General features: G+C 49.9%; 5 protein-coding genes across 7 annotated transcripts; 2 read left to right on the forward strand and 3 right to left on the reverse strand.

Annotated features, from left to right (window-relative positions):
- The first annotated feature begins 2,399 nt into the window (after positions 1-2,399).
- Positions 2,400-4,428, forward strand: LOC117645013 (transmembrane protein 41A-like). The gene is made up of 5 exons (XM_034384884.1): positions 2,400-2,745; positions 3,025-3,186; positions 3,269-3,430; positions 3,517-3,655; positions 3,874-4,428. The coding sequence occupies exons 1-5, from the start codon at positions 2,650-2,652 to the stop codon at positions 4,038-4,040; spliced, it is 726 nt and encodes a 241-aa protein (XP_034240775.1). The 5' UTR covers positions 2,400-2,649; the 3' UTR covers positions 4,041-4,428.
- On the reverse strand, positions 4,370-6,791 carry LOC117645010 (kynurenine/alpha-aminoadipate aminotransferase, mitochondrial-like). 2 transcript variants are annotated; one of them, XM_034384883.1, is made up of 10 exons: positions 6,643-6,791; positions 6,432-6,522; positions 6,156-6,324; positions 5,883-6,072; positions 5,687-5,803; positions 5,455-5,598; positions 5,187-5,366; positions 4,975-5,101; positions 4,655-4,863; positions 4,370-4,585 (listed from the first exon to the last, which is right to left on the reverse strand). In XM_034384883.1, exons 2-10 carry the CDS (start codon positions 6,496-6,498, stop codon positions 4,532-4,534), a joined length of 1,257 nt encoding a protein of 418 aa, XP_034240774.1. In that variant the 5' UTR covers positions 6,499-6,522; positions 6,643-6,791; the 3' UTR covers positions 4,370-4,531. The 2 variants fall into 2 exon arrangements, with proteins under 2 accessions (XP_034240774.1, XP_034240773.1); XM_034384882.1 differs by having other exon boundaries at positions 6,432-6,778.
- Positions 6,792-12,676: 5,885 nt separating this feature from the next.
- LOC117644640 lies at positions 12,677-18,935 on the forward strand. Its single transcript, XM_034384251.1, has 9 exons — positions 12,677-12,793; positions 13,399-13,582; positions 14,434-14,521; positions 14,850-15,030; positions 15,373-15,457; positions 15,865-15,985; positions 16,094-16,167; positions 16,501-16,647; positions 18,825-18,935. The coding sequence occupies exons 2-9, from the start codon at positions 13,571-13,573 to the stop codon at positions 18,933-18,935; spliced, it is 819 nt and encodes a 272-aa protein (XP_034240142.1). The 5' UTR covers positions 12,677-12,793; positions 13,399-13,570.
- On the reverse strand, positions 17,865-21,538 carry LOC117644476 (probable dolichyl pyrophosphate Glc1Man9GlcNAc2 alpha-1,3-glucosyltransferase). 2 transcript variants are annotated; one of them, XM_034383984.1, is made up of 7 exons: positions 21,348-21,538; positions 20,659-20,931; positions 20,385-20,577; positions 19,940-20,297; positions 19,715-19,848; positions 19,503-19,642; positions 17,865-19,412 (listed from the first exon to the last, which is right to left on the reverse strand). In XM_034383984.1, exons 1-7 carry the CDS (start codon positions 21,404-21,406, stop codon positions 18,986-18,988), a joined length of 1,584 nt encoding a protein of 527 aa, XP_034239875.1. In that variant the 5' UTR covers positions 21,407-21,538; the 3' UTR covers positions 17,865-18,985. The 2 variants fall into 2 exon arrangements, with proteins under 2 accessions (XP_034239875.1, XP_034239876.1); XM_034383985.1 differs by lacking the exon at positions 21,348-21,538 and adding an exon at positions 21,174-21,304.
- A 120-nt stretch (positions 21,539-21,658) lies between these two features.
- Positions 21,659-23,077, reverse strand: LOC117644480 (probable 39S ribosomal protein L24, mitochondrial). The gene is made up of 5 exons (XM_034383988.1): positions 22,823-23,077; positions 22,525-22,701; positions 22,219-22,421; positions 21,992-22,128; positions 21,659-21,893 (listed from the first exon to the last, which is right to left on the reverse strand). The coding sequence occupies exons 1-5, from the start codon at positions 22,952-22,954 to the stop codon at positions 21,760-21,762; spliced, it is 783 nt and encodes a 260-aa protein (XP_034239879.1). The 5' UTR covers positions 22,955-23,077; the 3' UTR covers positions 21,659-21,759.
- Between the last annotated feature and the right edge of the window lie 88 nt (positions 23,078-23,165).

A 23,165-nucleotide genomic window follows, 5' to 3' on the forward strand; every position in this document is an offset into this window, starting at 1 on the left:
GCCTCGCGCGAGTGTGAGTGAGTGAGTGAGTGAGTGAGTGAGTGAGTGAGTGAGTGAGTGAGTGAGTGAGTGAGTGAGTGAGTGAGTGAGTGAGTGAGTGAGTGAGTGAGTGAGTGAGTGAGTGAGTGAGCGGGCGAGTGAGTGAGTGAGTGAGTGAGTGAGTGAGTGAGTGAGTGAGTGAGTGAGTGAGTGAGTGAGTGAGTGAGTGAGTGAGTGAGTGAGTGAGTGAGTGAGTGAGTGAGTGAGTGAGTGAGGAGTGAGTGAGTCGGGCTGTGGCTCTGTCTCTCTCGCACCTGTACGGGACGCCGCATGGGTGCGAGAGAGACAGAGCGACCAGACCGTCGGAAAAGACCCTCGGAATCAGTTGGCTGGGCTGGCGGCGCGCTCTGAGCACGCCCTCTGATTCCGACTGGGATGTCTCTGTCACTCTCTCGCTTCCCCCGTGAGTGCGAGAGAGAGAGAGAGAGAGAGAGAGAGAGAGACAGAGAGACAGAGACAGAGAGAGAGACAGAGACAGAGAGAGAGACAGAGAGACAGAGAGAGACAGAGAGAGAGAGACCTCCCACTCGGGATCCGTCTGCTGGGAGCCCGTCCAGGTTCGTGAATGGCCCTGTGAATGGGCGGCAACGGGCCGCCAAAGCCAAGCCAAGCCTCGGCCAAGCCGTGCCACAGGGTCCACGTCCACGTCCTCGGCAGACTGATGCCGAGGTTCGTCTTCGTCGCTCTGTCTCTCTCGCACCCAAACAGGACGCCCCATGAGTGCGAGAGAGACAGAGCGACGGAGACGAACCTCTGAACCACTCCGCAGGGAGCGCAATGGTGCCGGTGGTCCTGGGACACACGGACACCGGGACTCCGCACCATGGGACCATGGCACCATGACACCATGGCACCATGGCCCCATTGCTGCGTTGGTTCGCAGTGTCCTTGACACGCCCATGCAGCCCATGGTGCCGCGGCGCAGCTGATGGTACCGATGCACCGCGGTCCGGACGGCCGTCCTGGTCGTGCATGGTCGCCGCTGGTCACCATGGCGACCGTGGTTGCGCTGGCTGGCTTGCCGCGCCCCGGCTTGTGATAGGAACGGATGGTGCGCTCCGCTCCGTGGCCCCTTCGCCTTCCCACATCGATTTGTGCCCCCCCCCCTCCTCCCCCTCCCCTCCCGCCAGCCCGCGGCCCAGCGCCGCCGCCCCCTCCCTCCCCCTCCCCTCCGTTGCCACCTTCCGCCCCAAAGTAAGTAAGGAAGGAACGGTCATCTGGATCAGAAGACTGATTCCGAGAGTCGTCGCCGCCTCCCTCGCACCGCACCTGCACGGGACGCCCCGTGAGTGCGAGAGAGACAGAGCGACGGAAACGACTCTCAGTTTGCATTGGTGCTCCACGCCGGACCGGCAGGGATGCAGGTGGCAACCTGCGACGAAAAGCGCCGAGTGGAAACCCTAGCAGCGTTTCCACGCCCTGGCATTTTCCGGTCCATCCGGCTGGTTCCGGTTCCGGTTCCGGTCGCGTGGATGCAGCGACTGACCTTGGGGTGGGCCAGTGCCACTGTAAGGGAGTTGAGTTGAGCCACTGATAAAGGTCGGCAAGGCATCACGGAAAAAAGGAATTCGTTGACCCAACGAAAACGTGCGTTGATTCCGTGATAACCGAAAAAATTTGTTGGAGTTACGAAAACTTTGTTTGAGTAACGAAATTTTTGTTGGCAAAACTAACAATCTTTTAGCGCAACCAAAAGATTCGTCAAAGGAACAAAGTCATGATTTTTTTTGTCACTCCAACTAACTTTTTTGCTCCACCAACGAATTGTTCGTCATACCAACAAATTATTCGTTACGTGAACAAACTTTTCGTTACTCAAACAAATTTTTTTCGGTTATCACGGAATCAACGAACATTTTCGTTGGGTCAACGAATTCCTTTTTTCCGTGATTATTTGAGGGGGAATCGGCCGCTACTTTGTTGTGTTTGTTTTTCCTATTTGGCGGCGAAATAATCAGCGGACTGGTCTATGCGGCCTGACCTCCCGGCCCCAGCAGGCCCCTCTCGCTTTAGCCTCTGCAGACCGACTCCGAGAGTCGTTTTCGTCGCTCTGTCTCTCTGACACTCCTATAGGGCGCCCCTTGCAGTTGCGAGAGAGACGGAGCGACGAAAACGACTCTCGGAATCAGTCCACTGGCTCGGCTCTGGGCCTTATGCTGACGCTCTATGGCTTCGTCCGCAGGCTATCAACAGTTTTGACACCTCCCTCGGCTGCGAGAAGCTGCTAGGGATTCTGAAAATTTAAAACACCCCGCCAAGCGACGCCACGCGCTCGAGCGATTCGACGGCTCGGTCCGTGATGCCGCACTTTATGACGTACTTGGTCAAAAAATAGACCAATCGAACCGAAAATTATTTTTGCCGCGTCAGTTCATTGCCGCCCTCCATTCAAAATGTGGCGCGCCACACATACTGAGAGCCTAGAGTAAATTTCTCATACCGTTTACGAACGCTGGCCGAGACTCGGATTCACATTCGCGTTCGCGTTGCAGCCGCCAAGCAGACGAACCGAGAACAACAAGACATAACCAACTCTCTGAGTTACTCAGCAGCTGAACTTTCGGTGTTCTCCAGTTTCAAGGCCTCGCAACCTATTTCCAAAGTGCAGGCATGGCTAGCATCTGGCTACTTGTTCCCCTGTTGTCGGCGGCCACCGCGTGGATGTACTTTTTGACGCTCATCGCGCCCTCCGTTCCCTCAGAGAAGGTGAGCTGCAGTTGCACTGTCAGTCAGAAATGCTCTTGGAAAGGCTTTACCGCCGATGATGTTGGCAGAAAACTTCCCCCACAAATAGGAAACATTGTTGTGATGTGCGTTCTCTATTAGTGGATCAAATATAATGTGACTTTAAAAGTTATCGAGTCTTGTATGAATGAAGAGCTCTTTTGCGCTTCACTACTTTGTGACATTCAATGATCTAATCATGTCCATGGCAGTATTGTCCTATTTCTTTATGTATCTTTGAACCATCCTTATTCCTTACAGACGAACACCACTTTAAAGTTTCCGGGCAATCTTGAGGAGCTCCAAGGTATTGCTCAACTCATTCGAATGTACTACGAAGTGAACTGGATTTACGTACTTGTTTTGTACAGTAGCGCATATATCTACAAGCAGACATTTGCTATTCCAGGGACTGTTTTTTTGGTAAGTGATTTCTACCTATGTATATTTTTAGTTCAATTACATTTATTGCACTAACATTATTCTTTGCTTGGTGGCCTTTCAGAATGTTCTTGGAGGAGCTTTATTTGGAGTTGTTGTCGGATTCCCACTCTGCTGTTTCCTCACTGCCACAGGAGCATCATGTTGTTACCTTCTATCAGCAGCCTGTGGTCAAGACATTGTGCAGAAATATTTTCCGAATCAATTGAAGAATTTTCAAGATAAGGTAGCCATTTTGATTGAGTTATCGCAGTGAAAGTTATTATTTACTCTTGAACTATCTATTAATCTCTCTCTCTCTGCTTTTAACAGGTTCAAAGAAACTCACACCAACTTCTGTACTATCTGCTCTTTCTTCGAATGTTTCCCATGAGTCCAAACTGGCTGATCAATGTGATTGCCCCATTGGTTGGTGTTCCTCTTCCATTGTTCTTCTTCACTGTTTTATTTGGTAAGTTTAATTTTTAAATAAATACTGATTCTTTTTTTTTCAATTTGTTTGTTGCTTTGAGGTTGCTTTATGTTTCTAACACTAACATATTTAATGGGCTTAGTCATTTTAGTCGAATAGTTCAATGTCATAGCTCTAACACTGTTTTAGACGGGTTTTAGTGTTGTGTTAATATGCCTCAATGATGAATGATTGAAATCAATTATCTGGTTTTGAAGGTCTTGGCCCATACGTACTTGTCTGCACACAAGCAGGAGTCATCTTATCAACCCTGACATCATTAGAACAACTTTTCTCAGTGAAGACAGCCCTACAAATGGCACTGCTGGCACTGGCCGCATTAACACCTTCCTTCGTTTTCAGGAAAACACAGACTGTAAATTAAGAACAGAGTAGTGCATGTTTTCGAAACAACATTTAACTTTTAATGTCTCAATTTGTTAATTTTTTTGTGTGTGTGTGTTTGTTTTGTTTAGGGTTACATTTAATTAGTTGTACAGATATAAAAGTTACTTTCTTACTTGTTAATATACTGGTTTTGAAATTTAATTGGGTATTGTATGTTATATGTTATTTTTTTTAACTGTCACTAATTTTATGTTGTTGGTTGTTGGGTTTGTTTTGTTTAAATGTGTAAGGCTGTTGAGACTAAATAGTTTATTTAGCTTTTGTTTTTGTGTATATGACTAATGAAGGAATGTACATATATAGATATTTAAATCAAGGTAACATTTGTTATTCAAAATATACAGTGATAAGATTTGCAATAGAGACCAATACTGTTATTTTTATACTTTTTTCTGGAAGAATTTAACATTCTTCATACTTAATTAATGATTGTAGGTTTGAAAGTGACCCAGAAATTTTTCTGAGGTACTACTTCGAAAGAGCTTGTTCTTCCTTGATCAAATCGCGCAGTCTCATCATTCCCTGAAAATCAATTTTTCCATTAGCTTTCAGAAAGTTTCAGTGGTTATTTCTTTTGACTTTCTCATTTACCAGATCGATATCATCCTTTGTTGCTAAACTGAACGCTGCTCTGATATAAGGACTGGGTTTAGAGGGATCAACATCGAAACACCGTCCAGGCACAAGGATGATTTGCTTTCCTAATCCTCGTGTCATGACCATTTCATTAGTGTCAGTCACTCCATTGCATTTTATCCACAAGAACATTCCCCCTGTTGGGACGTTCCATTCAGCCAGACCTGCAAGAGAATAGCATATTTTTAAGCAATTGGTATTCCCACAACAAAACTCATTAGTCTTTTATGATATTTATTGCCTGTTTGGCTATCAGACAATGATTCTTGTGAAACCTTTTAAGTATTTATTAGCTGCTTCCAACATGGCGTCCCTGCGCTCCTTGTAGAATTCACGCACATTCTTGTAGTGTTGCTGTAATTTGTTGTCGCCCCATCTTTGTAATAGCTGGTGTGCTAGTACCTGTGAATCACAATGAAATTGCAGTCTTAGACCATACCGACAGCAGCACCAAGATAGAATGCTATGGCCTGCTGACTGTAGTTACTTGTGACAGAGAGGAAGTTTGTAGGGTAGTTGATTGCATGTGCAGTTCAATTTGGCGGAGCAGACTTTGTGGTCCTGTCACCACACCCAAACGAAGCCCAGAACTCAATACTTTTGAAAATGAGTCAAATCGTATGACTCTGCCATCAGTGTCCAATGATAGTAAACTTACTGGGGTGGCCTGTAAAAGATATAACAATGTATTTTTTTAATTTGTTGAATGCTGTTTTTATACTGGAGTTTGAATTTTGAATCTATTTTACACTTACCTCTAAGAAATGCAACTGATAGTATGCATCGTCTTCCAAAATAATCATGTCATATTCTTGTGCCAGCTTGTAAAGCTGTTTTTTGCGTTCAGTTGTCAGTGTTGTTCCTGTTGGGTTTGCTCCTGTTGGATTCAGATACATTACCTGAAATCAGGCAAAATCAAATATTGAAGTCAGTAATTCATAGATTTTTGTATTTTCCCCCCTATTTTTTTCCCCCTTTTCTCCCTACCTTTGGCATTTTCCCCCCTGTTTTCTTGTAATTTTCTAGAGCACTTCTTAACCATTCAGGGTTGACTCCATCCTGGTCTTGTTCAGCGAGAATGTACTTTGGCCCATAGGGCTTGAGCTGAAAATCCACCAGAAATATCTCATTGTAACAAAGTTCATTTCTTTCATCCCAGTAATACTGCCGCATGCTAATTTACCAAAGTTTCTACTCCACTATACAATGGGTGTTGCATAACTAAGGGATCACCTCTATTTATGAGCATGTCCACAGCTCTTGAAATGCCATCCATGCTTCCTGATGATACTATGATGCTCCTTGTATTCCAGTCCTGTGGTCCATGTGCCTTATCTTGAAAGTTTTGGAGGAGCCCAATAAAATCTTTGTAACTGCAGAGAAATTTTTCAATACAGTAGCAGCGGACTTCCAAATTGTAAATATTTTGAATGTTTACCAGATAATTATAATTTACCCTGTTGTTGGTAGATACTGCAGTGCACTCTCTAATTCTTTCCCATTTACTGAAAATTCCTCCCCATTTTTTAATGACACTTTGATCTCTGCAAAGGGAAATGAGGAAGGATTTGGCATTCCAGTTGAGAAAGAAATTGTTTCTTTCGGTGCAGCGAAAACGATTTTAGCTGCAGGAGGAAAAGATGTCAGTAAACTGTTCCAAAGCCATTGTGATAAAATTATTTGTAAACTGTTGCTTGTTCTATATATTTTCTCACCCCTCATGCTCACTTACTTAACTCCCTCAGAGCTGATGGCTCCCTACGTTTGGACACCTCTGAGAGGAAGGCGTTGTAGTCCATTTTCGGGCCTGAGGAAGACGACAACTGTTTGGGTGACGCACAGCAGTAGAGCCGAGTTAAAGAATAGCTTGCACGTTTAGAAGTCCACATATCGTTGCAACAAAAATTAGATTGGGAACTTTGTTTTCAAATAGTAATGCTTACAACAGGCCGGGCTATATGCCTCTGTCAAGTCAATGGGACCTGTGAAATCTTCCCCACCCTACTTCGCAATAATGCCTTTTTCTGCAACAGCGTCCAATGTAGCTGTTTGTCCCGGCGTTCACTGATAAACCTGATAAAGGGACCGGGGGCGTGGGAGGAGGGGGAGAGGGAAGGTTAAACTCATTGAGGCGCTTTAACACCGAGCATTCTGTTGCCAACCATCCGACACAAAAACGCATCAACCTGGCTGACGCGTTGACTGTACTCATGCTTCGTACCTCATCGAACGATGGTTCTAATAAATATCACCAATAAGGAAACTTAAATTCGTCTGTCGTACTCGAACTGTGCCCTCGCGTAGACTTTCTCGCGCAGCCTCGCCTCGCTTTTCAGCTTTCTCATGTTGGCAGCGGCCGGACCCGCATTAAGGGAGAGGCAGGACGAAAGGAAGGAACAAGGGAGGGGAGAGGAGGAGAAGAGAGAAGTGGAAAGAGGGAAAAGAAGAAACAGACGCTCAGTAGAGAGAAGAGGGAGGAAGGGCGTGAGCAAGTGTCTGCTCGCCTGGCGCATTTTCCACGGTGTTTGTGAGTGATCCTGGGACTATCCCAACCAGCAGCAAGCGCTGCAAGCGCCGGTCGCAACTTTCCGGGGCCGCGCCCAAAGCTAAGCCGCGGCTTTTCGGCAAGTTTCGCACGCAGGGCTACGCGCTGCGCTGCGCGTCCAGTCAGTCCCGTCCAGCCCGGCGGCTTGGCTGTCAAGTTCGCGGCGGTGTGGCGTCGCGCGGCGCGGGATGCCTGATGCTCCGCTTTGCGTTCGCGCCAACGCTGTTGAGATAGTCCCGTTCCCGTTGCGCTTGCGGGGCTCGCGGCCCCAAAGTCGCGCTTTTCCGACGAAAGCAGTGTGCCGGCCGTGTCCTGGAGCTGGAAGCGTGTGTGCTGTGCGACGCCCTAGCGCTGGAAATGGTGCCCTCGGCGGCCCCGGCCCGACTTGAGCGCTTTCGGCGTCGCCTTCTCGACTCGGACGTCCTTCGTCCTTTGTGTTTGGGGTTTGGCCCGAGGCATTCTCCAGCAGGGCTCGTTTCGCTGCAACTCGTTCGTATTCTTCCTTGTTTCTCTCATTGCCCCCGCCTAAGACCAGGGTTCATTTCCACTATTTGCGCCTTGGAGGTGTTTGCAAATTTCTTTTGTTTTCAGGGAGAGGTCCTTGCCTCTAACCTCATAATTGTGGAACTTTTCCTGTGTTTTCTCCAGGCTTGTAATTTACAGGCCTTTCCTTCTGGAAAGTACATTCATGATGTACCCTGTAGAACTCGGGCTTTTGTGATTTTATCAGAAGCTCAAGTTTACAGGTATCTGGTGAATGGAAATTCAACAGTTTGGCGTTTTGTCCATCGTTGGCCTGAGACAGCTGTAAAAAAAGGTGCGCTGTGAAGTACCCTGTCAGTCCGGGCTTTCGTGCTCTTACTTCGAAAGTTCAACTAGACAGGTCCTTTACGGAACACCAAGTCTGCCATATTCTCTCATCAGCCAAAGTTTCCAGCTTCGACTGAGTGGCGAAGCAGGTTCACTGCATCATCTGCCCTTTTTCGACTCAACTCCGAGCACGCTGGGGATAATTCCGCTGTAAACCAACCAGCAATATGGTATGGTGCTGTGCTGTGCGATTTGAACCTTCGAAAAAATCTTCGTCACATTTTCCTCACACAGATTGCTCTCTGCATGAAAATACGCAATATTTTTAGCACATGATCCTCGTGCTCCATTGTCCTCCCCACTTTCAGCCTCTAATCATTAAAACTGTTCCCCTTGCCTCTCCACCTCCCCTTTCACCCCGGCCTCCCTTTCCCTTCCCTTCCCCTCTTGAGAGCATGTAGGGGAGAAGGGAGTCTGCGGGCTGATTCCGAGAGTCGTTTTCGTCGCTCTGTCCCTCTCGCACCTATACGGGACGCCCCATGAGTGCGAGAGGGACAGCGCGACGAAAGCGACTCTCGGAATCAGTCGGCTGGTTTGAGCTGGACGGACGCCGGGGAAGGGAGGGGGGGGGGGGCTGAATCATAAAATGTGTGGCTCCAGATGCTGCCGCGATAGTGCGTAAAACCGACTCCAGGCTCGGAGTGTTTGAACTCGCGGCCAGGGAGGAGTTGCTCTGAACTCGGAATTCGAGGGCCAAGCGCAGCTGGCATCGTGAAACGAATCCAATTTCAGTGCCATTGCCAAGGAAAGACTTTTTCCGCCGTGGCGCTCCCGAAAAAGGGTCGCTACCCAAATCTGTAACTTCTACTCCCTCAAAACTTTATTTTAAGTTAGTTTTTTTTTTTTCAGGTAATTTAATTTTTGACTGCACCCGATGGGCCGCCTGAAATCCCTGACCACGCGCACGCCGCCGTCTGCCGTGACCAACGCGGCGCGCCGAGGTTTACCCCTTGACTGAAGCGAGGCGGGGCGGGGCACAGTGGGCCAGAAGACCGGTGGAGGCGGCCAAAACTCTAGACGCGTTTTGAGCTCCAGAGTCGCTAAATGGCACTCGGACCGAACGTGTGACCCCACCAATGGATTGCTCTCCGAACGAGGAATCCATTGGTGGGGTCGCACGTTCTTCGAGTCCTGTTTAGCGATTCTGGAGCTCAAAACACGTCTAGAGTTTTGGCCGCCTCCACCGGTCTTCTGGCCCACTGTGCGGGGCCGGCGCAGTGGCGTGCACAGCAGACTGATTCCGAGAGTCGTTTTCGTCTCTCTCGCACCCATACGGGACCCCCCTTGAGTGCGAGGGAGACAGAGCGGCGAAAACGGTTTTGGGAATCGGTCTGCTGGCGGGAGGGCGGAAGGCAAGGTCACTTTTCGGGGAAAATATCGCCTAACTTTCTAAGGAGCGACCAATTGCACCGAAATGTGTACTTTTTTTTAGGTATTAGGGGAGGGTGTGCCCCCTTGGCCTCCCCCATGAGGACACCAGTGGCCAGCCGCGCAGTGGGCCAGAAGACCGGGGGAGGCGGCCAAAACTCTAGACGCGTTTTGAGCTCGGGAGTCGCCAAACGGTACTCGAACCGAACGTATGTGACCCCACCAATGGATTCTTCGTTCGGAGAGCAATCCATTGGTCGGGTCACTCGTTCGGTTCGAGTCCTAGCAAGTCTGGCGCTCAAAACGCGTCTAGAGTTTTGGCTGCCTGCGCCGGTCTTCTGGCCAATCCACTGGGCGCTGCCGGCTTAGGGACGCGCCCCGGCCCGCCGAGGCCGGCCACGGCGTCCAGGGAGTGCCGAGGCCGCCGAGGCCGCCGCCGCTCACACCCCTTCGCCGCCGCGCCACCTCGCCGTCGCTACCCTTCGCTTCGCCGCTGCGCTCGTCGCCGCGTCGCCGCGCTGTCGCCGCCGCCACCCCTCGGCTTGCCTCCAGCCTTGCCCTTGCCGGCCTGGCCGAGGCACTCCGCGGCGGGGCGGGGCGCGGGACCAGCACACTGATTCCGAGAGTCGCTTTCGTCGCTCTGTCTCTCTCGCACTAGTGCGGCGTCCCGTATGAGTGCGGGAGAGACAGAGCGACGGAAACGACTCTCGGAATCAGTCTGCAGCGGGACGGCGGCGGAGTCCTGCATGCCGTCCAGCAGCGTCCAGCAGCACACTGATTGCGAGAGTCTTATTCGTCGCTCTGTCTCTCCCGCATCTTCGGGAAGGTCCATGAGTGCGAGAGAGACAGCGACGAAAACGACTCGCGGAATCAGTGCGCGGCACGACGGGCACGACACTGCCGGCCGAGGCCGAAAGACCACTCGGTGCGGAGAGGCCAGCGGGCTGTCACTCTCGCTCCCTTACGGGACGTCCCATGGGTGCGAGAAAGATAGCGTTGAGAGCGGTGCTCGGAACCCTCGGAATCAGTGTGCTGCACCCCGCAGTGGGCCAGAAGACCGGTGGAGGCGGCCAAAACTCCAGACGCGTTTTGAGCTCCAGGGCTCGAACCGAACGTGTGACCCCACCAATGGATTCCTCGTTCGGAGGGCAATCCATTGGTGGGGTCACACGTTCGGTTCGAGTCCCATTTAGCGACTCTGGAGCTCAAAACGCGTCTGGAGTTTTGGCCGCCTCCACCGGTCTTCTGGCCCACTGTGCGGAGGCCGTGCCGGAGCCCCGCGCCCTGCGCCGCGGCGGGTTGACATCGTTGACGAGGCTTGAGGCCCCCGAGGACGCAGCGGGAGCGCCACCCGCTTCGGCGCTGCGCGACGCACTGCCGCACTCTGCTTCTCGCCCTCGGACCGCTGAGTCGAGAGAGCGAGCGACGAAGCAGGCTCGGATCAACGGCTGGCCGCCTCAAGCAGCCGCCACAACGTGTGAAGTCTCACACTTCTGCTTGTCGCACTGCGTGACGACCCCCGCGGCCCGGCATTTGAATGCGCCATGCTTCTCGTCTCCGTATTGGCCGCGGCGCTATCGCGCTGGCTTTTGGAACGGGAGGTGGCGGGTTCGACTCCCCCGCGGTCCCCGTTTTCTTCCCTGACAACTTGTTCCGTTTTCGGCGAAGTTGACGCAGCAGCGCTCGGTGAAATTGGCGGACGTGCGGCGCAGGCGGCGCGCGCACTGCAGGATGATTCCGCGAGTCGTTTTCGTCGCTCTGTCTCTCTCGCACTCATGGGGCGTCCCGTGCGGGTGCGAGAGAGACAGTGACGAAAACGACTCTCGGAATCAGTCTGCTGCGTGCGTACTCCACTTGTGTGCGTTGCGTGTCGCGGCGCGGTTCGCCGTCGCGAAAGAGAGACGCAGGCTTGCCTGTCTCACTCTGGCTCCTCCTAGCTCCGCCGACCGGCAAATGGAGGTGAGTCGCTGTTTCTCTCGCACCCGCAGGGGACGCCCCGTGAGTGCGAGAGAGACGGTTCGGAATCAGCCTGCTCACAGGGCTGTGACGGGCCACAGTGGGCCAGAAGGCCGGTGGAGGCGGCCAAAACCCTAGACGCGTTTTGAGCTCCAGAGTCGCTAAATGGGACTCGAGCCGAACGTGTGACCCTACCAATGGACTCCTCGTTCGGAGAGCAATCCATTGGTGGGGTCACACGTTCGGTTCGAGTCCCATTTAGCGACTCTGCGGCTCAAAACGCGTCTGGAGTTTTGTCCGCCTCCACCGGTCTTCTGGCCCACTGTGCGGGACCAGGCGAAAGCATACAGAATGGCTGGCAAAGTAAGCTGTGCCACCGCCTCAATCAAGGACCAAAACACCACCCTCTCTCCCGGCCCCGGCCGAATCCCCCCCCCCCTCCAACACTTAAAAACATATCTTTCTGTGGCTGGAGGAAGGGAGGGACGACTCGAAAATCCTGGACTCCAGGACCCTGCCGCTGGAGTCCCGAGCGTCCCCAGCGCACTGTTGGCTGGCTGGACTATGCGGGCTCCCAGTTTCAAGTCTAATTACGTGCCACAAACTCGATGCATAATGCATGCGACTCGCCGTTTGCGTGTTTGTGTGTCAAATTTTGGCGCGCCGTCACTGGAAACTTTGGTGTACGACGAAGGTCCGTGTCCGTGGACAAACCACGCACAGTGGATTTGCCAGGACCGGCAGGCGGCCGAAACTCTAGACGCGTTTTGAGCTCCGGAGTCGCCAAATGGGACTCGTAAGGAACGTGTGACCCCACCAATGGATTGCTCTCCGAAAGAGGAATCCATTGGTGGGGTCACACGTTCGGTTCGAGTCCCATTTAGCGGCGCTGGAGCTAACGCGTCTAGAGTTTTGGCCGCCTCCACCGGGTCGTCTGGCCCACTGTGCTACGGTACTCTGTTGTACCCGACGGCCGGCCGCTTTTTGACACCCCCTCTCTTTCCACACGGGCGGCCCGAAAAAAGGTCCGGGCAAAAACGCCCTCGCGGGCGGCTTCCGGACACCGCCTTCGGCGCTCTGTCTCTCTCGCACCCACGGCGCGGCCCGTAGGTCCGTGGGGGTGCGAGAGAGACAGAGCGACGGTGGCGGCGCGGCGGGAGGGAAATCCCATCCCGCGGCGCCGCGGTCTAGACGCGGTCCGTGCGCCATGCGCGACGGCGGTTAGTGCACTGCGCCCCAGCGTCGAGAACACAGCCGGCACCGGCATGCGCCAGCAACCTAGTGCCTAGTGCAGCCTGGACTTCGGAGTAACTTCGCTGCTTCGGGGTGCAGCCGCCTCCACTCTACAAACTGAAGTGTGTACTCAGTACACTGCAAATCCGGTGGTAAGTTTACTTGCCACAAATTTGGTAAGCCGTTTTGAATGCCAAACTTTGGCAAGCTTTAGTCGGAAATCTTCATAAGCTTGCCAAATTTTGGCAAGCTTGGAGGAGGTGTTTCCGGGCCAAGCTTGCCAAAATTTGGCAAGCTTATGAAGATTTCCGACTAAAGCTTGCCAAAGTTTGGCATTCAAAACGGCTTACCAAATTTGTGGCAAGTAAACTTACCACCGGATTTGCAGTGTATGCATCTACAGATGCATACTTGCAAGTACACACCTACAGATGCATACTTGGATGAGTTAGGTATGCATCTGTAGGTGTGTACTTAGCCAAGTGTGCATCTGTAGATGTGTACTTGCAAGTATGCATCTGCAGACGCATACTGAGTAGACATTTCAGTTTGTAGAGCACCCTGCGTGCTGCTTGTTGTTGTTATTGTTGATTTTTCGGATCTCGGCCGGCCGGCCGCGTCGCGTGGCTGTCGTTGGTTTCGGACCGGTCGGTCTCGGCCGGTACTCGAACCCACGCCGCCAGGACACTTGCGACTCGAAGAAGCCGTGCATTGAATAGCATTGCAGTGTAGGGGCAAGGAGGAGGCGGACCTCCTGTATAGAGGATTGGCCGATCGCAGTGTAGCGGCGCAGCCACCCTCTTGGCCTGGAACGCCTGGAGAACCGTAGGTCTGCCGTCTCGTCCGCTGCGATCCAGTTCCGACTCTGCGACCAATTTTCAGCGCGAAAGCACTGCGAGATGGCGGCTCAGGTGAGTGCGAGAGAGAGAGAGAGAGAGAGAGAGAGAGATAGAGAGAGAGAGAGAGAGGCACGCTGCAGCCCCGGGCGTCGCCGTCGTGCACTCCCTGCAATCTGCGACCGCGGTGAGGTGATTACTGCTGAGAACCGCAGGCTGAATCCGAACAGCGCTCTCGTCGCTCTGTCTCTCTCGCACTCATGGGGCGTTGCGTATGGGCGCGAGAGAGGCAGAGCGACGAAGCGCTGTTTCGGAATTGCTCTGCTGTGTGGGGAACACCTCTTTCCTCGTCCTTGCCCTCGCCACTCTGTCTCTCTTACACTAACGGAGCGTCCCGTCTAGGTGCGAGAGAGACAGCGACGAAAACGACTCTCAGAATCAATCTGCTGCTGGCCGATGGGTGTCGTCGCCATCGCCAGTGCAGTGTCGAGGTGAAGGGGTGGCGACCGAAGCACAGTGGGCCAGAAGACAGCTGGAGGCGGTCAAAAAGCTAGACGCGTTTTGTGCTCCAGAGTCGCTAAACAGGACTCGAACCGAACGTATGACCCCACCAATGGTTTGCTCTCCGGACGAGCAATCCATTGGTGGGGTCACACGCTCGGTTCGAGTCCCATTCAGCGACTCTGGAGCTCGAAACGCGTCTAGAATTTTGGTCCCCTTCACAGGTCTTCTGACCCACTGTGCGAAGAAGCAACACTGTATTTGTGTCTACCGGCAAGACAAACAATTCTACTCAGGTGCACGTCTATACTAAGCCGGCCTCTGAGGCGGCGGCGCTGTCGTGCTCGCGTGCAGTCAGTGCATCTCTCACTGCCTGCTCCTCTGTCTCACTGCAATTACTACCCCCGTCCGTCTTTGTCTCGCAGGAGGACGATGACGCCCTCCACTGGCTGCGATCTCTCTGCGAAGAAGGCCGCTTCGTCCCGACGGACTGCGACTCCGACACCCCCGCCGGCAAGTCCACCATCGCGGGTCGTGGGTTCGAAACCGCGACCTGGTCTTCCCGTTTCTTGGAATCGATGTTGCACAGTGGGCCAGAAGACCGGTGGAGGCGGTCAAAACCCCGGACGCGGTTCCAGAGTCACTAAATGGGATTCGAACCGAATGTGTGATCCCACCAATGGATTGCTCTCCGAACGAGGAATCCATTGGGGGTCGCACGACCGGTTCGAGTCCCATTTAGCGACTCTGGAGCTCAAAACGCGTCTAGTGTTTCGGCCGCCGGCGCCGGGTCCTCGCTTACTCGCGTGGTAACACTGCGTCGAACGTCTTGGCTGCCCAGGCCCTCCGGATGGCTTCGACTCGGCCAAGTTCGCTCGCGGCCAGCGCGTCGCCATGGACAACATCTTCAGCCTGGCGTACGCCGAGCTCGTGTCCATGCTCATGATGTTCGCCTTCGAGGACCAGACGGTCGCCCTGCTGTCGACGGGCAAGTCGGACACGCCCTCCAAGGCGTACTTCAGGCCAGTAGAACAGCGGAACCGTCGCACAGTGGGCCAGAAGACCGGCGCCGGTGGCCAAAACTCTAGACGCGTTTTGAGCTCCAGAGTCGCTAAATGGGACTCGAAACGAACGTGTGACCCCACCAATGGATTGCTCTCCGAACGAGGAATCCATTGGTGGGGGTCACACGTTCAGTTCGAGTCCCATTTAGCGACGCTCGAGCTCAAAACGCGTCTAGAGTTTCGGCCGCCTCCACCGGTCTTCTGGCCCACTGTGGAGTGCAGCGGAGAAGTCGCGGTGGACTGCGAAACCGCGCTAAACGGCGAGGGGTGCCTTTGAACTCGCGAACCCTTTCCCCGCAGGTACTTGTCCACGATGCGGAGGGTCCGGTCGTGGTACGAGGGCGACATCTGGGACCCCAAGTCGGCCGCCTGCAAGAACATCAAGGTACCGCACTTGCTCTGACAGGACAATCGTTCTGTCTCTCTCGCACTCCGCACTCCAAGTTGCAGTGGCGTGCACAGAAATTTAAAAAAGGGGTGGGGGGGACATGGCGTGCTTTTAGCCTACGTACAGGGGAAATGTATCGCAGTTTGCCTTCCTTTCAGGCGGCTATCTACTGTCCAAAGAGGGGCGGTCATGATGACCCCCCCCCCCCCCCCAATTTGCGCACGTCACTGCCGAGTTCGTGGAGACCGAGGACCGCGACGGCATTTTCTATGACGATTGTGTCTAGACTGTCTTTTTCATCGCTCTGACTCTCTTGCACACGTGCGGCGTCCCGTAGAGACGCCAGAGAGACAGAGCGACGAAAACGACTCTCGGAATCAGTCTGCTCCTTCTGCCCTGCCCAGTCCGTCCGCGGCATGCATGACCTGGTGGCGCGGCGCCTGGCCGCCGACCCGACCAGCGCCACCTGCCCCAGCGGCCTCAGCCTCCACGTGCGCGCCAGCTGCCCCCTGGGCCCCGCCGACGGCCACGTCGCCGAGGACGCCGTCAGCCCGGCCCGCCCCTCGGCCCCCTCGAGCTGCGCGGCGGCGGCGAGGGAGGCGTTCGCTCCGTTTGGCGGTCACGACGGCCGAGGGGCGTCCGCCTGGGCCGCCGTCGACAGCGAGGAGCCCCCGGTCCTGAACCAGCGCGCCATGGCCGTCACCCAGGTGCGCGGACACTGACTTGCGGTTTGTCGCTCCGCCTCTCTCGCACTCTTACGGAGAGCTCCCCGAGTGCCAGTGGGCCAGACGACCGGCACAGGCGGCCAAAACACGCGTTTTGAGCTCCAGAGTCGCTTAACAGGACTCGAACCGAACGTGTGACCCCACCAATGGATTCTTCGTTCGGAGAACAATCCATTGGTGAGGTCACACGTTCGGTTCGAGTCCCATTTAGCGACTCTGGAGCTCAAAACGCGTCCGAAATTTTGACCACCTCCACCGGTCTTCTGGCCCACTGCGAAGTGGCAGTGTAAGGAGGTCCGACCCGACTGGTTGCAGGTGGCGTTCGTGGGGCTGTTCATCTTGGCGCCGGGCTGCTTCGGCGCGCACTGCGTCACGGAGGACGACCTGGAGGCCCTGGTGTACGTGTGGTGGGTGCTGGGCGGGGCGCTGGGCGTGCAGGACCGCTACAACGCGTGCGGCGGAGCACGTCGCCGACGTCACGGCGCGCACAGTGTGCACGACGTGCACAGTGCGGGCGCCGCGTCCCTGGCCGTGGCGCGTGCCCGGGCGCGTGCCGTGGTGCGCGCGTGCGTGCTGCCGCGGCTGGCGCGCGCCTCGGCGCGCTGGCAGGCCATGTCCGCCGCGCTGTGCGACGGCGCCGCCCTCGCCGCGCCCGGGCTGTCGCTGCCGCTCGCGCTGTCCGCCCTCGTCGACGTCCTGGCCGTGGTGGCGGACGACGCGGACCTCCCCGACGGCGTCCCCGTCGAGCGGGTCATGTCGGCGAGGGACGTCGCCTGGCGCGCGCTGTACCGCCTCGTCCTGCAGCGCGCCATGCAGTCCGCCGCGGGCAGGGCGTTCCACAACGCGCTCTTCAAGCTGTCCCTGTGGGTGTCGGAGCGCGTCCCCGAGCGCCTCGTCCTCGTCGCCACGGGCGCACAGTGGGCCAGAAGACCGGTGGAGGCGGCCAAAACCCCGGACGCGTTTTGAGCCCCAGAGTCGCTAAACAGGACTAGAACCGAACGTGTGACCCCATCAATGGATTGCTCTCCGAACGAGGACTCCATTGGTGGAGTCACTCGTTCGGTTCGAGTCCTATCTAGCGACTCTTGAGCTCAAAACGCGTGTGGTTTCGGTGGCTGGCGCCGGTTTTCTAGCCCACCGTGAGCGCAGTGCCCAACGTGCCCCACGGACGTGTAACTTAGAGGACCCAGGTCACAGAGAGGGAGGGAGGGCTCAAAAAGTGGCCTGAAATCGCTAACGTGGTATGGGTTCGAGACCCTAGAACTTCAGTTTACAAATTTTTGAATTGCCTATCAATTTTAAAGAGTACCTGAACTTAACGAATTTTGAAGAGCTTTGACAGAAATTCATGAGTGATCACGTATTTTACCTAGCAAATTTTTCAAAAAACAATTATTTTGCTTTAAGTGTGTAGTAATGTAGCCCGCCAGTTCGTGATGGGAAGTGTGCAGGTGAATCTCAGGTTCGTTAAATGTTGTCAAATAATGCAGGCAGGCTTTTGACATGCTCAAGGCATTTTTTATTTGTTTGTTATTGCCGGTGAACCAGCTCTCCCTGTTGTTTATACAATTGAACAAATGCACTGGTACGTCAACATGTAAATATTACATGACACAAAAGGCAACTCTCAATGTGCAACAAGACACAATCCCAATAAACTGTATTAAATTCCATCAAAACATAGATTAATTACACTTTATTTATTTTTACAAAAAGGACATATCTACTTACTAATCACTGGCTTAACAAAAGCTCAGACAGATCACAGAAATGACTTTCATTTATAATCTAAAAAAATTATTACTAAACCACACCCATCTGGAACATGGTAAAAGGACACTGGCAGACATGATTTTGGAAAACAATTGCACTAGGCACTCATCCAAATAGTGAAACAAGCCATGAAGTTCACCAAAATCAACTTAAAGACAGTAGGAAAGTTACAATTCCAGCCATAAACCACAGTTGAAAAATAAATTAAGTGATAACACTTCAAATAGTTGTTGGTCCTTTCAAGTCAGCAACTGTCACTCAAGATTGACACGAACTATGAACAGTAAGTTTCACATAAGTCTTATTAAGTGTATTATCACATATGATATGAAATGTAAACAATTTTTTTTTTCAAATTTGTCGTAGACTGAATCTGACATGCACTCAAAACCATGTAAAATTTGAACACTTTGTTGTTTTGATGGCATGCAAACTTTCAACACCATTTGCAAAGTAGAGTTCCTTTTTTTTTTCTTGCTTCAACACAAAACTACAACTAACCTTGCATTAGTAAAACACAAAACAGCAGTGTAAAACACACATACATGCATACAAACACACACACACACACTTCATTTTCATCTGATATGTTTATGATGTAAAAATCAACTAACGAGTAACTAAAGTCATCTAGAAATTAGATCAACTAGAAATTAAAACCTTATAAACAGAGAAAGCACATTTCAATAAAATAGAAGGATACAAAATAAAGTTAGACATTTAGTCACTTTAGTGGAACAAAGTGTCAATTTAATCATAAATCAAACACCTGCTCCAACATGGAGCAAATTTCTGAGTCTTTCTTCACAAAGTACTGAAGTATTGTCCTAATCCACCTAATTCATTTCACATTGTATGAGTTTCAGTGGAAGGAAAACATTCAGGAGAAGAAAACTTTGGCACAAAATAATAAGATCAAGCTCAGAACAAATCCAGAGATCAAGTCATATACGAAAAACAAACATATTGAAAACTAACAAAAAAAAACAAACTAAAATGAGACTAAAACAAGCTTCAGATAATTATTTCAATGAGTTTTTCGTTTATGATTAGATCCAGACATTCCAATGAAATGCCAGTAATATTGGACAAAACAATACAAAACTCCAATTGCACAGTATGCTGAAGTTATCATTAGGGGTAAGAAGGGAAACTTATCACTCAAACCAAGAGCAGGGTGAAAGACTTGCTCAAATAGGAACAAAGGTAAAAGACCGACTAGATACAAAGACTCAGTCCTATTTAAAAGAGGCAAAGTCCAAGATGCTGCTGGCTTGTCTAGTGCAAACAGATGTGACAAGTTAAGAAATGCATATAATGCATTAATCAACAGCAATAACACTTTAATTGGCAGTTCAAATGCTGTAAATAAAAGGGGGAATAAAGAATAATGTCCGACTGTAGACAATACAAGGTAGATCTGAGCCTCTCGCCGCCAGACAACAGCCAAAACTCTGCAACACAAATCAAAAATTCATTTTATTTACTGCATAATTTCTAATTGGTGCTTCAGCAAAAAATACAAAAGATAATAAAATACTCACGTTAAAGGAATTATAAGCATGAGCACAGCTTTTTCGTGTACATGCCATCCAAACATAAAGGAACCAAAGGCACAAAGCACAAGGCATCGCACAAAATGGAGTGGGTTGCCAGGGCTCAGCCACAATTTAACTAAGGCGGGCTGAAAGAAAACGTTGTCATGAAATGACATTCACACTCCGCACACTTGGGTGAAAAAGATGAGGAATCTTACCGTGATTGATAGCAATGATAACATAAAAGTCATACGGGGTGTTATTGAAGGTAAAACACTGTGTTCAAATTCCTGAACTAATCCACCAGTCATAGCTGCATTTGTAGACACATTCAATAATTTGTACCTTTGACCTGTAAAAAAAATTAAAAGCATTAAAGTATGTAAAGGATGATGTTGGAGAGGAAAAAGGCGTTAGTAAGAAAACTTAGGCCATAAGTTTACCTGCAACTGCAGCAAATTTATCAGCTGTGTTATATAAGGCCCAGAAGTTAGGTGCCCAGTAGGCATGAGACAAGCCTCTTTTAAATGGGAAAAGCCGACCCAGGACGTTTCCGATCTCATTCATCAAAAGGAAGGGTCCAAACGACACAATAAAGACTCCAAGCACTGTGCATCCCAGCTCAGTGAATCTCTTCATTGAAAAATGAGCATGCAACTCCTTCAATGATGCATTTGCTGGAGCATTTGGAAAGCAATAATTTCTCAGGAGATATACTAAATACGCTGGTGCAACATAAGCGTAAATATGCTTCAAATTCAAGAGAACAGCAAACCAAAATGCACCAGCCACATATGAACCCTGAAAATGTGAAGTAAATGTTAAAGTAAGATACTTTTTGAAGTGAGGTGACAAAATTAAGAGAGCAAATATTTTTTTAGAAATCACCTGCAGGATCTTTGCTATGGAAAGAAGCTGTATTCCATAGAGGAAACCATTATATTGAAAGTGAATGTGATCAACAATAAAAAGACCAGCATTGCCTAATAAAAGCAGCTGTAGCATTGCTGAGGGGGAACTCCAGCGGAAGTTCCAGCGAGAACTTTTTCGAAGACCACTATTTGTGACATATTTACAGCACCTTGAGACCAAAACAACAAAGTATTAGAACCATCAACAAAAACCGATAACGTCAATAGATGTACAGAATTGTTTCACTTACTCTCTTGTCCCATATGCAAACATAAGATCGGCCAGTATTACAGATAATCTTTGAAATAAAATTGTTTCAGGTGAAGCATAATTGAGGTTGGTAACAATTAGCATTTTTGGATCGAAGAATTGAGCTATTTGAGATAAAAAATATTCGAACCAAGCAAAAAGGGGAGGGTAATCTAGAGTCCATTCTGAGGTTGATTCAGTGTACCACTTCTTAACAGGTAAACTATGAGTGATTGCCAACCAATTCCGATGAACTTCAAAATCTGTGGACCGGCTGAAAAGAAAAACAGAACAAATTTAAAACATTAAAACAGAAATTTGAAAATCTTCTATGCAAAAAATTCAAAGATGTCTGGAAGGGACAACAATGTCTTACGACCACATTTAAGTGATCAGAAATAAGGAAAATCAAATTTTAGAATAAGATAGGTAATCAAGTAACCATGGTGAAAGAAATATGTAAACAAAGCAGTAGACAAAGATAAGATGTGTCTTTTGGAACATAACATAACCTACACGACACTGACATCTATCAGTGTTTTCTAAAACTCATCAAAACGGTCACATAAATGATGTGTCACTTCAAGATGTTGGTGGAAAATTGTTAGACTGCAAATAATTGAGCGAAACACGTACTCGAACCTAAAGAGCAGACGCAACTTAGAAATAAACATCCAGAACAGTACTTACTAAGCCGGAATCAACAATAGTTTGACACACGATATGAGTAGCACTACGCTCCAAAACATGTTTCTGAATATCTTTCGTACTTTCGGCAAGCTCCAGCTGACTACAGTTCAGCTGACAAGTTGTTCATCACTTGAAAATCTAAACAGCTAAACATTTGACACGTGTGACTCGCGCCGGCTAATCACATTTTCAGAAGGGCAGTGCCCAATGGCGGGAATTTCAAACGATGCGCTCCTCAGACAAATGTCTTTTCAAATCCTGTGTGGTGAAGATGTAATAAGAGGGCTCGTTAAAATAATAATAACAATTTATTTAAGATTTTTTCTGTTCTTTTTTAATTTTTATACTTTTTCTTATTTACAAATGGTTTATTAAGAACTACAGGGAGGTGTATCAGTTGTGTTTTATCCCTTCAATACCAATAGGTCTTTTTGGGGATCCTGTCTTCTGTAATTCCTAACTCTTCAGCAATTTCCATTTCGAATGTCGTGAGCCTAGGTTTGAACGTGACTTTCATATTTGCAGCAGTAGTATCTTTCTCGTTCTCTGTAGGAAAATAAAAATGAAATAAAGAACAATTTTTTTTTGTTATCTCAAAATTAATACAGTTTTATGACTTCCAGACATGTTGTTCCTTAACTTACCAACATAATTGGCTGGACTTTTATATTGGTGTGTTTCCTCAGTCTTCTTACTCAATGGTATGATGCGTCCAGTCCTCACTGACACACGGACCTTGTCACCAGTCTCTGTGTAACCCCACTCGACTTCAGTTGGGAGCCTGTAGTTAAAATAATAATGAGAAAACAAAAAAAATTATAGTACATGAGAGATGAACAGAAAAAAAAACCAAGCAATAGATAAAACTTACAGATCTCCTGGGTCAACCAGTGCGACTTGGCTAGGAACAAGTAAGGGACGTTCTGTATACGCATAAGAGTATATATAGCCATCTTCATCTTTATTTGATTCCACCTCTCCATTGAGGCCTCCTACGATAACCCAATTCCTTTCTGGAATGACCAGTTCAACAAGTCCTTGTTTCCCAGCATCTTTACCCACCAACACTTGCACCTGCAAGAAGACAAAGGTGGTTGAACACAGTGAAGCAAGCTAGGAAACGGTGATCATAGCAAGAGGGTAACCAAAGCACAAAGTGCTGCAGCCAAGTACTTACTCGATCACCCTTGAAGAAAAACCAATGTCGTAGAGGCTCAACAAATGGAGAATAGTTAATATCCTCTTTCTCGTTTTCAGATTCAAACGCCCATGGCCTTTCCAATCCAACATAATTTTTGAAAGTTCGTTGTTCCTTAGGGCGATAATTAATGCCTCGCGGAGTTCTATAAGTTACCTGCAAAACATAGAAAGACATAATATTATTGTTTACATAACAGCAGAAAAAATCAAAATGATCCACAAAAACACAATTAAAACATAGAATTCGTCTGACTTATCAACTGGACGCTACTTACACCTCTTGTTGCATCTTCAATGTATTTTTCTGGAAGGTTAGCATATTTCTTGGTCAGTTCGGAAACTTTAATTTCTGGGGGTGCGACTGGAGGCCGAAGTCTTCTCGCAAGTAATGGCAACGTGAAACGCATGATGATCTAGTTTACGTTAAAATCAACTCTTAACACTGGAAAACAGAGAAATTTGATTCATTCAAGCTTCACACACACGTGAAATAACACACCTACACTGCCTATAATGTTGTGATTGTGACTATTCGCAGGTTGCAGCAGAAGACAGAAGCAGAAGACAAAGTATAGTGAAATTGGTGAAAGCGCAGCCGCTGCAGCGTTGTGGTGTTGT

Source organism: Thrips palmi, unplaced genomic scaffold (genome assembly GCF_012932325.1).
Source record: "Thrips palmi isolate BJ-2018 unplaced genomic scaffold, TpBJ-2018v1 HiC_scaffold_18, whole genome shotgun sequence".
Lineage (NCBI taxonomy): Eukaryota > Metazoa > Arthropoda > Insecta > Thysanoptera > Thripidae > Thrips > Thrips palmi.